At 43.6% G+C, this 13,673-nt stretch overlaps 1 protein-coding gene across 1 annotated transcript in view; it reads right to left on the reverse strand.

Moving 5' to 3' along the window:
• Positions 1-790: 790 nt before the first annotated feature.
• Positions 791-13,673, reverse strand: part of LOC147421507 (coiled-coil protein) — a 105,468-nt gene continuing 92,585 nt past the window's right edge. Inside the window, exon 6 of the mRNA XM_086503515.1 lies at positions 791-1,388. Coding sequence (XP_086359641.1) covers positions 1,183-1,388 — 206 coding nt within the window. The 3' untranslated portion in view covers positions 791-1,182. The remainder of the gene's footprint in view (positions 1,389-13,673) is intronic.

Consider the following 13,673-nt stretch of genomic DNA (forward strand, 5'->3'; position numbering starts at 1 on the left):
ACTAGGTGAGACGACCTTCCCCAAAGCTACTAGCACAAAGAGAAACCTTGCCTTCTCAAAATATAATAATTGCCAGCATTCACCTCAAAAGAAACTTGAGTCTCTACTGTCATCAACAAGTAGAACTCGCTCTTATTGACCAAATTGCGGGCAAAAGTTACAACTTAGAAGCTATCCTTCCGATTCAGAGCTTCTAATTCTAAGCATCTCAAACACATGCCTACACGAACGAGAACCATCATACCCCCGTCACGAACGAGAAGCATTATAGGACTTATTCCTGGAATCTATGCAATTGAGACAACCCCTTTGTTGTAACCTGATAGCTTCAGAATGACGGATCCGTTTTATTTTGAAAGTTATCGAACAACTTTTTGAAAAGATTTTCTGCACAAAAGCACCCATTCCTCCCCTAGCAACTAAAATGCTTCCTTGTCTGTTTTTGGGATGAAGAAGAGCACCCCCCCCCCCAACACCCCAAACCCAGCACACTTGTGCAAGCTTGTAAATTGCTGCACAGGGGCATATCGTCACTAACTGTTGCCTTTCAGGTTCATGAGTAATTGTCTTGCAGGGTCTACAAGAGGGCCCTGTGTAAGCTGACACCCATTGACAGATCAAGTATAGGAGAATCGAGCCATACTAGGTTCAAGCTGGTGCCTCCCTGTTTCTGCAGTGACACCCTACCAGAGATGAGTAAGAAAAGGAGCAATCATGAAGACCAGTAAATTCTCAGCAACTTTCAGGTAGCCATTAGCCATGAGATCTGGAAATGGAACCACAAGCAAGAAACAAAACAGATGAAGAAGCTTCTGCAGAGGGACTGAATAAATATGTAAGGCACTAGTAAACACATGTTCCATGCTTCCAAATACCACGGCAATTGCACATGGACAAGTCTGTCCTAAAACTGTGACATTCAAACATCATACTACAACAAGATCGTGAAAACTATTGCCAAATTTGACAATCATACTCACAGAAAAGGAAATTGAACCACTAGGCACGGAAGCAGAGAGAGCGATTATCTGAGAGACTGAACTATCCGGTATATTTTTTCCTATACTTTACAACAATGATAGACCTAACTCTTTTGAGCACTGCTTTCAGAGCTATTAGGAAGCCTTCTTGAAAAGATCCACCAATTTTTCTCACTGACATGAAAAGAAAGCTTCACTGGACTCAGACTTCAGATCCCCATGCTTCATCTCTAAGTTTCTGCCTTGTATGTAGCCGTTGCTTCCTCTCCGCCTCTTGTTGCTGAGAGCTTTTGAAGCTGCTCATTGATATTGGTTGTTTTTTAACACCCTGTCTTTGTAGTGCTCCCATTATCATTCTGTGAGCTGCTTGTGATGATGTCGCGGGCCTCGGAACCGGAGGTCGTAAATCTGCCAAAAAATAAAATCATGTTAGCAATAACTATACTGCTAGTCCTATTATGGTCCAGGAATGATTGGTTGCATGGAACAATTTCAATGCTGAAAATTACCAAGCCAAATCAGCCCCATGATTGTAGAAGTTGACCCAGGATTCTCTCCCTAGAAATCCTCTAGATCATATCCTACATTAAAAGCTTGATTCCACCTATCAATGGCTTGACACCTATATCTAATGCAAGTAATGTTAAAACATTCTCTTTTCAAGATGAATGGCTAATTTGATCTTCAACCAATAACTCTTACCATTCTCAACGAAAGGAATCAAAGCTTATGGCACTTGCATCTTGGAATATTTGAGTCATTGATTCATCTCTCAATAGGGTTTCAAATTACTTCAATAAAAACCTTCAATTTCCAGATCCTGGGGTTTTCTAGTCTATGGTTTGGTGTAGCCATGTCCCGTAGCAAATCGATCCCATGTGATGAACGGGACAAAGACAAACCCTAAAATTACTAGGCAGTCTGACGCTCGCCCAATCTAGGTGGGAAGACCAGCACTTGGGGAAGAATCAGTGCCCTTGAAGCTCGCCCCCTTTTTTTAAAAAATTAAACTTGGCATTGGTGTTCTGGCGCAACTCTCATTCTCTCAAACGCTTGTAGTTTATAGGTGCTTCCTCAGGGTATTAAGTGAGGCTACGTGTGGCCTCTAGCTTTTGCATGTCATCTCTCTCTTGCTTTCTGACTCTATGGAGATTATGGCGGAGCTTGCGCAACTGTATGAGCATCAGAGGGTCAAGGTGGGCCAACCGGATTGGAAACTCTATTTCCAAAGTCCCCCGTTTCTTGTTTCCGTTTTTCGGTCTCCTTAGGGAGTTCCAAACCTACCTATAAAAAGCCGTTTCTAAACCGTTCCAGTGAAATGAGCAAATCGTTTCCGTCTTTGATGGCCTTGCCGGTCTTGTTCCCATTTCCCATTCCAACTGACTGTGAATTAGCGCCATGCTTAATATGCAATACCAATTGCAATGGCTATAGTGTTATGCAATCTAGCATAGAGAGAGATGCCTATGCATAGGAAACACTAATCTAGCATAGGCTCTGTTACCAATATTAATGGCTATGGTGGACCGTGGGTACACAAATGATCCATTCATAGCTTAATCATTATTAGACTTGTGGCTTTTAAGTTTTCATGTAACTGCTTTTGAATGGCCATGGGCCTTAAAATACAGACTGTGGGTCCCTTCTCTGACATTCTAGCGGGAGCAAAATTAGAGCAAGAGTGGCAGCACTTGTACTGTGTTGAAGCAATATAAAGAATATTGAAAGGGGCGCTATCGTTTGAGGCCATTGCACTCTCGGGGTGGAACTATGCCACTCCGTGTCTCGTGTGTGCTCCCTCTCTCTCTCTCTTTCAGTTCAGTTGTATTGAAGTGTTAAAATCATGTTAAATATGTTCTTTTCCGTTGGCATGTGATGCCCTCCTATTACAAACAGAACAGATGTCACAAACTGCTGACGTGTCAAGTCACTCAAGAATGGAGCAACCTTCAGATCCCAACCGAGGGGCCTAAACCCTAAGAAGCGGAAGCAGAAGCAGAAGAAGAAACGGAAGAAGTTCCCACCAACTTATGGGACCCCGTCCGATGGGGCCCAAGTGACATAAAGGCTTTAAAATAAAGCAAGCCCACACACACACACACAGGTGGAGAAGATGACTTGGCCGTTGTACGAAATGTTGCATTTTGCGCTGGCTTGCTGGCATGGCACATTGTACGGAATTCGGCGTTTTGTGTTGGCTTGCTGACATGGCAGAGCTGTACGGATTGCTGCATATGCGCTGGCAATTTTTGAGCACTTGCTTTTGGGCCAGTTGCTTTTGAGTTTGAAAGATTTTCATGTAGCTACTTTTTATGGCCAAGGGCCTTTTAATATGAGCCAAGTGCTCATTCTCTGGCATGCTTCAGTACGAAGGTGCAGAGGGTGGAGTACTGGCATTGCACTGAGTTCAAGTAATATAAAGAAATACCGAAAGGGGCACCAAGGTTTGGGGCCAATACTCGCCACTCCCTGTGTCGTCTATCTCTCTCAGTTCAGTTGTTACTGAAGTGCTAAAGTTTGTTCAGTCTATTCTTTTCTGTTGGCACGTGGTGCCCGTCCCGTGACAGCGGTATTAGAGCTTCAGGCGTGTGCTTTTGTAAAAGCATACCGGTCCTACCAAAGAGCAAACAAAGCAAACCGACGCTTCCAAAGTCTATTGGAAATTGTATTGAAGAATCTTTGTGTCGCGACCCCGGACTTATTAGCCACGACCCCGGACTTATTAGCCACTCCCACCCTTACTTCATCGCGCATCGGGCGCGCTCCCGTCTTCATCGCTCTGTCTTACTGGGCATAAGCCATAAAGATCACTTGCAAGAGAAGGATCCAAGATTTGTTTCGAGCTGCTGCTTTTCTCAGATGCAGTGCCATACAATAGTTACCAAGCCACATGCTCCAAGAACTTGGCAAGCTTTGAAGAAAATTTTTGCCCGAAGTTGTATGGTTTCTGACATCTTCCTTCGATCTGCAACTTCTGGCAAAGTGGGTGTCTTGAAATGCTTGCCATGGAACCTCTAGCAGATTATAACTAGAAATTTCTCGACATCTCTCAGTAGGTGTCTCTTCTCGAGCTGATAACCTTGGAGGTCCGGTGTGATTGCTATGTTTTGGGACTACCAACCACCAGAGGAAGACTATTTGTCCAAGAACTGATGGACCATGCTCTGGTCGGCTACGACCTTATAGAAGAAACCTAACCCTAATTTTCGGTGCAGATTTCAGGATGGAAAGTCGGTCGACTTTTCGAGCTCAACAGATGTCGAGATTGCTTTTTAAGTTTGAGTTCTGTTTGAGAACTTGTTTGGTGATCCTCTTTGAAATTCCTTTGAAATGGATGGTATCTGTTTTGAACTTGTCTTGGTACCGATTTGAATTGTTTGACTCTGGTTTTAATACTGGTTTCAATGATTGGTAATTTTAATCCCGGGTGGAGAAGCGAGAAATGTTGTTTTGGTATAGTTAGCAGATTGGGTCCAAAATCCTTCAAGGATGGTGGTGCTACAGTTAAATTTTGCACCTTCTCAGTGTCCAAGATTCTCAGGTCCTGTTCGATAACGGAAATTCTACAAAAGAATCCAAGTTGCTACGAGTCGCCTCTTTTCTCAAAGTTAGTGTCTTGACATGGTGGGTAGCCCTAATCAAGAAACCTGACAGTCCGAAAACCTCGAATGACTTTAAGCTCGCTTTCTACCCAAGCTTCCTTGATGAGACCTTTGAAGTAGACATGGTCTAGCCTCAAAATGTATCCCTCGAAAACTCTTTCAACTCACAATTAAAGATTTCGGGACGCTTATCTACTAGTTTTCACTTTTCGAGACATTACTTTTACACAACAAGTCGAGAAGTACCTTGTGGGCCTACCTTTTTCATTGCGGGATTACTGCATAAGAAAGGTGGTCTCAAATATGCGTCAACTAATGTCACATGCAAGAATGGGTTACCACATTATAGAGAAATATTAAGTATTTTCGCGACATTACTTTTGCAGAACAGATTGAGAAGTACATCGTGGGCCTACCTTTTCCATTGCAGGATTACAGCATAGGAAACGTGGTCTCAAATATGCGTCAACTAATGCCACATGCAAGAGTGGGTTATCACACTATGAAGAAAGAATAAGTATTCGTTGACATTATTGCCCAAGAAACCAAAGTTCACAATCCTCCACCCAAGATACCCCACAACCATTACCTAGTACAGTTTCCAACAATTCTACTCGACGGCTGACTCGTGCCGAAATGGCACAATACCGTTCAGAAGGAAAGTGTTACAAATGTGGCCTTCGTGGCCATGTTGCATTGGACTGTCTTGAAAACCCCAACAACAAAAGATCACTCCCAAATGACAGCACAAAAAACAAGAAATCCTAACCCTCAGTTGGATTGATTTCTGATTTGATAAGTGTCCCTACCATCAACATCTCCCCAGAATTTAGCTGCAAGATTAGGTATTGAGGCATATGCCAAGGGGACGCAGATTGAATCACAAATGGCTAATGGAACGTACACGTCATCTACACCATTGATTGGATCACTTTGACTTCAAGTTCACACGTTTGCAGATCTAGTTAACTTCTACATTATGGATTTGGGAGAATGTGATGTTCTACTAGGCATGCTTGGTTTTATAAGTATCCTGTCCGATTTGATGCAAGAGAACAAACGATCAAGTTGAACCACAAGAACAAAGAGTTGGTGTTGGACTTCAGTATTCCACCTACTCAAGGAGTGACAGCAAGCTAAGAAAAGAAAAATGAATTTGGAAATTTTGTGCGAACTTATGATGAATAAAGATTATGATTATGACTAAGGTTAAGACTATGATCCTCGGTGTGTGCACGACACCACAGGTCCACAAGACCCAATGACCTTTTATAGGCATTGGCTAAGATTATAATCTTGGGTGTGTGAGCCACAAGATAGAATCAATGACCTTTTATAGGCATGGGCTAAGAAACTGGCCATAAGATCGGATTTCAAACGCACCCAAGGTATCTGCAGCTAGCTTTTATGTGTGCACGACCATCATGACGCAAGAATGAATAACTGAATGACCAATTGTGAGATTTTAAGTTGCATGAATGTTAGAAGTGTGAACATTTTCTTGTATTTTGCAATCGAGGATGATTGCTTTGATTTTAGAAGGCGCTATGTGACGGGTTTTAAGGTTACAGTTTTTGCATCGAGGTCATAGACGCATCGGATCAATGCGTTCGCTTGGCCCGCCTCAAACTCACTCCACCTAGAAAGGTGGTCAATACCAATCTCTTGGTCAATCTCTCGCTCTCTCTCAGTTCAGTTGTTATTGAAGTGCTAAAAGTCTGTTCTTTTCTATTGGCACGTGGTGCCCGTCTTCTGACATAAAGTACAAGGAACTCCCTAGGAACTCACACTCAGCCTCTGCGTCCAGATGCTCTGAGTAATGAGGCCGAAAAGACCTTTTTATTGTTACAAGGGTTGCCCAAAAAGCAGAGCCCCAAAATCTCAACCCAAAAGCTTTCACTTAAAAACTTAAAAGCAATCTTCTCCAAAAGCAGCCAACGCTAATTCAGCCAAAAGCAGCAACGCAATTTCCGGAAATCCGTACACTGCCATGTCAGCATGTCAACGGATACTGCGGAAGTCCGTACTGCTTGCCACGTCACCTGTCAACGCGTTTTCCGGCGGGATTTTCGATGGCCTGCTACCATGTCAAACTATCGGCGCATTTCACAGGAGACGGGGGCCTGCCAGGTCACGAGTTTGTGACATACCCCCCTCTTGAAGGAATTGTGATCACCCTCGATTATGCCTGCAAAACAGACAGAGACCATAAACTGTCTTAGTAGACAGTGACTGTTAGTATCGACGCACTAGACACAACACATCTAGCACTTGTACAAATCGATAGTCACAGCACAGGACGTCACATGACAAATCACATACAAATTCATTCCAAATCTCAGACCATGATTAATCGACAACGTATTTAGTAATCGCATCTAGATCCAGTCGGGACCTCACAAATGCCCAATTAACTAATCCTTATTGCAATCATGTCTATAGAGATTTATGAGACCGAAATGCTGCAGTCATTTCGTCTTTCATTTCCTCCACTCAAACAAGTCAAGTACAAATCAATCATTTTCATTTCATTTTTGGGAATTCCAGTTCATAAAGTCATACAGCAGAATACTCTCAACCCATTATAATCCCTGAAACCCAAAAGGACATTAGTGACTCTATTCAAAATCGGGGCAATCCATTGACAAGGGAGCGGAGTGACTCTCCTCTTGTGCAAACCCGCTGCACTAGATTCACCCATGCTGAAATCGGGGTTCTATCGGAGTAGACTATGCTAAATTGAATGCTTCAAGGTAAAGTTCCAAAATCTGAGGAGTATCTGCTAGGTCCTCCTCCTCCATCCACTTCGCATCCAATGCATAATAGTTCTTGAACTTAACCAAGAACCGCCTAATTACTTTACCTTTAATCTTCCAATCCTTGTGTGCTGCTTTCCTCCACTTTGGGTTGCTCATCTGGCTCCCATCATCGGGCACGTCGTCTTTAAAAGGCTTCAATAGACTCACATGAAATGCATTCTGAATCTTCCAAGTATAGGGCAACTTCTGTCTAAAGGAGACATCATTTATCTTTTCTTTTATCTGGAAAGGGCCATAGTCCTCATGCTAAGCTTTGGAAAAAGCCGCTCCTTTCCCTTTTTCTTTCTTAGGAGTGCCTTCTCAAAACGTAAGAGCACCCAATCGACTACCTAAAATTTCAAATCGCGACGGTATTGATTTGCTGCCTTCTTGTGTCGTTCTTGAGATTTCACTAAAGCCTCTTGGACCTTGGCAAAAGCAGTGTCCAAGTCCCCCGTGTACTGGTCGGCTTCAAAAATCTTATCTTTAGTGCTAAGGAAGGGTGGAACCTTCAAAGCACCTTCAATGATTTCAAATGGCGCCTTCCCCATCGAAGAGTGGATCGTGTTATTGTAGGCAAATTCCACCAAGGGCAAAAAAATTTCCCATTGAGTCTCCTGATCAGAAATGTAAGACTTCAAAAAAATCTAGTACAACTAAATTTGCAATCTCAGATTGCCAATCTGTCTGCGGGTGGAAAGATGATGAGAACTGCAACTGTGTGCCAATGTTTTCCCAAATAGCCTTCCAAAACAAACTCGTGAATCGGGGATCTCTGAAAATCTGTGCAATGAACAGTCCCTCTAAATGATTCGGCTTGACTGTTTTCTTCACTGGAATGAAGTAAGCTTGCTTGCTAAATCTGTCGATGACAATCCAAATGCCATCATGCCCACTTTGTGTCTTTAGGAGATCAAAAATGAAATTCATACTTTCCCATGGGCGGGTGGGAATGGGTAAAGGCTGTAACAATCCCTGTGCTTTATGCCTGTCAAACTTGATCTTTTGGCATACCAAGCAACTGCGTGCAAGGTCGTCCACATCCTTCTTGAGTTTTGGCTAAGAGAAGAAACCTCCACAGCTTGCAAGGTGGTGTCAATGCCGCGGTGACCCGTAAAAGGTGGACAATGGCACTTTGTCAAAACCTTTTCCCTCAACGGCTGTGTAACGCACAACATCGTTTTCTTCATCAAGTAGCCATCTCGTAAGGAATATCCCGCTACTACCTCCCCATTCTGTATTCAAGTGAATACATCTGAAAAAATCCGGTGGCGTACTGATCAACCATGTTCTTGAAGCTTCTATGGTGAATCGTGAAAATAGCCAAGACTAGCGGGTTCCGAGACAAAGCATTTGCCACCAAGTTCTTCTGTCCCTGAACATGGACAATCTGGTCATGAAACTGTGAGTAGATGTTAGCCCACCGCATCTGCATTTCCGAAAGCTACTTCTGTGACAAGAAGTATCGTAAACTCTGATGATCAATGAAGACCGTAAAATTGGCTCCGAGTAGCTAATGTTGCCACTGAGTAAGAGCATGGACAACCACCAAAAGCTCTTTCTCATAAATCTATACTGTCAATTCCGTCATTGAAAACAATCGGCTCTCGTAGGTAATGACATGGCCTTCTTGCATTAAGACCGCTCCCAGACTATGACCACAAGCATCACAATATACTTCGAATGACTTTTGCAAATCCAATAAAGTCAATATTGGTCGAGTAGTCAATTTCTCTTTCAATGTCTGAAAGGCAGTCACCTCTGTCGGTCCCCACGAGAAAGGGACTCCTTTCTGTGTCAGAATGTGCAAAGGGGAAGCTACCTCTGCAAACTTTCAAATGAACCACCGGTAGTAAGAACACAAGCCGAAGAAGCTTCCAACTTCAAGAACTTTCTTCAAATTTGGCCAATCGGGAATAGTCTCAATCTTATCCTGTGTCTGGGGAATGTTATGACCTACCAATTGATTCCCTTTATCCTTTCTTACCTTGTGCCTTGGGACATGCGGGTAGCCTCTTTCGCTTCCCCTGTCCATTGGCACGTCAGAGTCAATCATCGGAACCCTAAGACTCACTATCATCTGATTCCACTTTCTCTGGAATCCTTTGATGAACTTGCATCTGGTTCCCTTAGTTCGTCTGAACCCTCTGATTCGCCAGAATCCTGTAATGAGCTATCATCTGGTTCCCTTGATTCATTCTCTTCACTCGCAAACTCTTGCCTTTTTGAGATGGATACTATCTTGCCCTTCGCATAAGTCAATGAGCCGGCATGCATTCCAAATCGTTGCTTAGTCATGTCCCATAAGTCTCTGAATGGAGTCAGACTTTTGGTTTAAAGCATAGTCTTGAATCTCTTTCAAAAACCACAGCAAAACCGCTCAATCTAGTCTTTCAAAGTAATCTTCCGAAACGAAGACGCTGGCAAACAAGTATCCCAAAATCTCTAGCAGTAGTCATCCAATGTATCTTTCTCAGTCATTTTCAAGCGATGCCAAGTCGTGATGACATTCATCGGCACCGTTCCTTTGAAGTAATATGCCGCCTGTCTGGAATGTTCTGAGAGCCACTCTCTAGAGAAGGAGACGTCAAACTGTATATGGCCAGGTCTATTTGTACCCTTTCTACTGAGACGATGTGTCTCAAGAAATGTATCTCAGGCAAGAAAACTCGCTCTTATTTTCACATTTATAAGCAATTTATGCTTCCTCAATGTCTGGAAAACCCACAAATGATTAGTCTTTTGTGAAAATCCAAAAAGTCGTCTTGAAAGCTGTCTTGTAGACGTCTCCAGGAGTAATAAAGATCTGATGGTAATCACTCTTCATATCAATTCAACAAGTAGAATTCTGAAGTTTGTTGAGTATAGCATCGATCCTCATAATGTGGAAATCTGTTTTGGTTCATTATTTCTTTATCTTGGCCTCGGCTAACGCTGTACGGTGGCCGGTTCGGTGGTGTACTACCACGAATCAATCATGTGATCTTCTCGACCTAAAGGAGGTAACTCGCTTTGTACGCCTTCAGAGAAACAATCAACCCCTATTGCAAAAAATCTTGTCGTTCTTTTTCGAGGTCAAACATACTCGACCTTCAATCATCGTTCAGTTCTGAGTAAAGAAATTAAATTTCATCAAATACAATCTCTTTGCCCTTCATTTGTCAGAGTCACTTTCTCAGCCCGATAGTCAACCACGACGTTGTTCTTGTGGTACCAAGGGATTTCGAGGAGGACGTCACAACCTTCCTAAGGGCATTACGTAGAAGTCCTCGTGCCCTAAATGCCCTTGACATTGCAAACGAAGTCTGCCAATGATCGGTGTAATAGCAACATCCCGTCCCGGTGCCGCTAGAACTACCTCCGCTTGTGGCCTCAGCCTATTGGGCGCAATTCCAAGTCGAGCCGCCAATTCAAGAAGTTCGCCTTGGCTCCTCCATCAAAGAAAATGAGGGCGGTCTTGATCTTTCACTTTACCCCAAGGGCGGCAAAATTTTGTACTTCCGTTCATTTGATTCGGTTCGGGCCCAACTCAATGTCGTACCAGTTTTGCTTTCATCTTTCCTTTTCTTCCGCACTCGGTTGCTGCTCTGTAGCTCTCAAGTTTATCTTCCGGTGGTTCTTTGAGTTTTGGTCATCTCTTTCTGCGTGTACAGGTTCCGCTTTTCTACACTCGTCTGTCCTTTTGGCTTTCCTCCCTACCTGGGAGGAGAAGCAATGGCTACATGCCATCTCGAGTAAATCTTATCAATCGAGTAATTCTTCACGTGTCTCGCCGATCTCGGGTCCCTGGAGTACTTAATCAATCTGTTCACACATATGTCAACCTACAATTGACGTTTGTACTTCATTCTGGTAGACTTGTCTGAAAAAAAATTTGCCCAAATCTTCATTCTTTTCTTCAGTTCCCGCGCCGAATTTTCGACTTTTCTTTGCCTTCCCACTGAGAGGTGTCATCTCTGCCAGATTCTTCACGAGAACCCATGTGTAATCTCGGATTCTTTATGGCTTTATGCCCTGTAAGACAGAGCGATGAAGACGGGAGAGCGCCCGATGCGCGATGTATGAAGGGTAGGAGTGGCTAATAAGTCTGGGGTCAAGACACGAAGTTCTTTCCCAAAAGCTGTGCATTGCAAAAAAGGATCGGATCCTCCGTAGAAGAAGAATCTTTCTATGCTCTAATACCACTATAACAAACTTGGACACCCCAAGTCAAGATTCTACCGCGACACAGCAGAGATTCACTTTAGAACAGTTCGCAACAAATGACACGGCTCGGTGCAGTTCCATGCCAAGAGGTATCGGCCCCAAAGACTGGCGTCCCTTTCGATATTTCTTTTTATATTAACTTGTGTGCCAAAGTACAAGGGAGTCCTTGGAAACTCACACTCAGCCTCTACATCTAGATGCTCTGAGTAATGAGGCCAAAAAGACCTATTTATTGTTACAAGGGTTGCCCAAAAAGCAGAGCCCCAAAATCTCAACTCAAAAGCTTACTGCCCCAAAAGCTCACTTAAAAGCTTACAAGCAACCTTCTCCAAAAGCAGCCAACGCTAATTCAGCCAAAAGTAGCCAGCGCTAATTCAGCCGAAAGTCCGTACACTGCCACGTCAGCATGTCAGCGGTTATTGCGGAAGTCCGTACTGCCTACCACGTCACCTGTCAGCGCGTTTTTCGACAGGATTTCCATTGGCTTGCTGCCACGTCAACCTATCGACGCATTTCACGAGAGTCTGGGGGCTTGCCACATCACCAGTTTGTGACAAGTCAATGAGCCGGCATGCATTCCAAATCCTTGCTTAGCATGTCCCATCAATCTCTGGATAGAGTCAGACTTTTGGTCTAGACAATACTCTCAAATCTCTTTTGGAAAACCACAGCAAAACTGCTCAATGCCTCAATCTGACCCCTCAAAGAGATCTTCCGAAACGAAGACACTGGCAAATATGTATCCCAAAACCTCTAGCAATAGTCATCCAATGTATCTTTAATAGTCATTCTCAAATGATGTCAAGCCGTGACGGCATCTCTTTCATATTCGCCCGATATCCAAGTTGACGTGAAAATTTTCTTGAATTTTACCCGCGTCACAGGTGCTTTTGTGCGTGACATTAGAGTAGACCACCGTATCTACAGTTCCTTTCAAGTAAGATGCCACCCTTCGCACCTTGGAGTGTTCCATGACCCAACGTCTAGAGAACAAACTATTGTATAACTCAAGGGCTCGACGGGTGTCTTGATAGCCTGAGAATGTCTCAAATCTCCTGAGAGCCTGACCCTATCAGAATCTGGTGAGGTGGCAGACCCCCGGACACAAACACACGCCTACTGACATGGCAACAACGTACGGACACCGGAAAAAGCGTCGACAGGCTGACTATACGGATCTCCGCATTATGCGCTGACATGGTAGCGTACGAATCTTCGCAAAACCCACTAACAACGTACGGAATTTCCAAAAATTAGGTTGACTGCTTTTACTACAAATTTTTGGAAACAATTGCTTTTGAAACTTTTGAGTTAGAGTTTTTGGGGCTCTGCTTTTGGCATCCCATGTAATCTTTATAAGTGGCCTTAGGGGCTCACTTCTCAGGGCATCTGGATGCAGAAACTGAGAGTGAGCACCCGCAAGCTCAGTTGTACTTTGCACACAGATTAATATAAAAATAAATACCGAAAGGGGCCCCAATTTTTCGGGCCAATACCTCTTGGCACGGAACTACGCCGGGTTGTGTCGTCTCTCCTTTGTTCTGTCAGTTAATTTGAAGTGAATCTCTGTTGTGTCGCGGTAGAATCTTGACTTGGGGTGTCCAAGTTTGTTACAGTGGTATCAGAGCACGGCGGATTTCTCTTCTACCAAGAAATCCGATTCCTTATTTCGCACACTTATGGATTCCGAAAAGAATCAGTCGACTTCTTCTGCATTTTCTGATGCGGGAGGAGATCATGCAGCAAAAGATTTACACGAAGTAACACAGGAAGAGTACGGGCCACCTCAGCCTACTCAGTACGAACTTCAAGAGATGGAACGTCTACAGTAGGTTGACAAGTGCAGAAAGCAGATGATTAAATTTGCGAAAGACCCTCAGTTTGCAAAATTTTTGTCTCAGCAATCCATCGCTGAAGTGCACACTTAGTGGCAGAAAGCCACCGAACCACCAATCAAACTGGAACTCAAGAAACCTCCTTCTCCAAGGATGTTTACAGAACAAGAAATTCAAGAGGTGGTTGAAACTAAGATCAGTCAGCTTTTGGATGCGAAAAATCAAAAAAGCAATTGAAAAAGCGCAAGAAGG

The sequence above is a fragment of the Adiantum capillus-veneris genome, chromosome 27, assembly GCF_014529385.1.
Source record: "Adiantum capillus-veneris isolate H3 chromosome 27, ASM1452938v2, whole genome shotgun sequence".
NCBI classification, from domain to species: Eukaryota; Viridiplantae; Streptophyta; class Polypodiopsida; order Polypodiales; family Pteridaceae; genus Adiantum; species Adiantum capillus-veneris.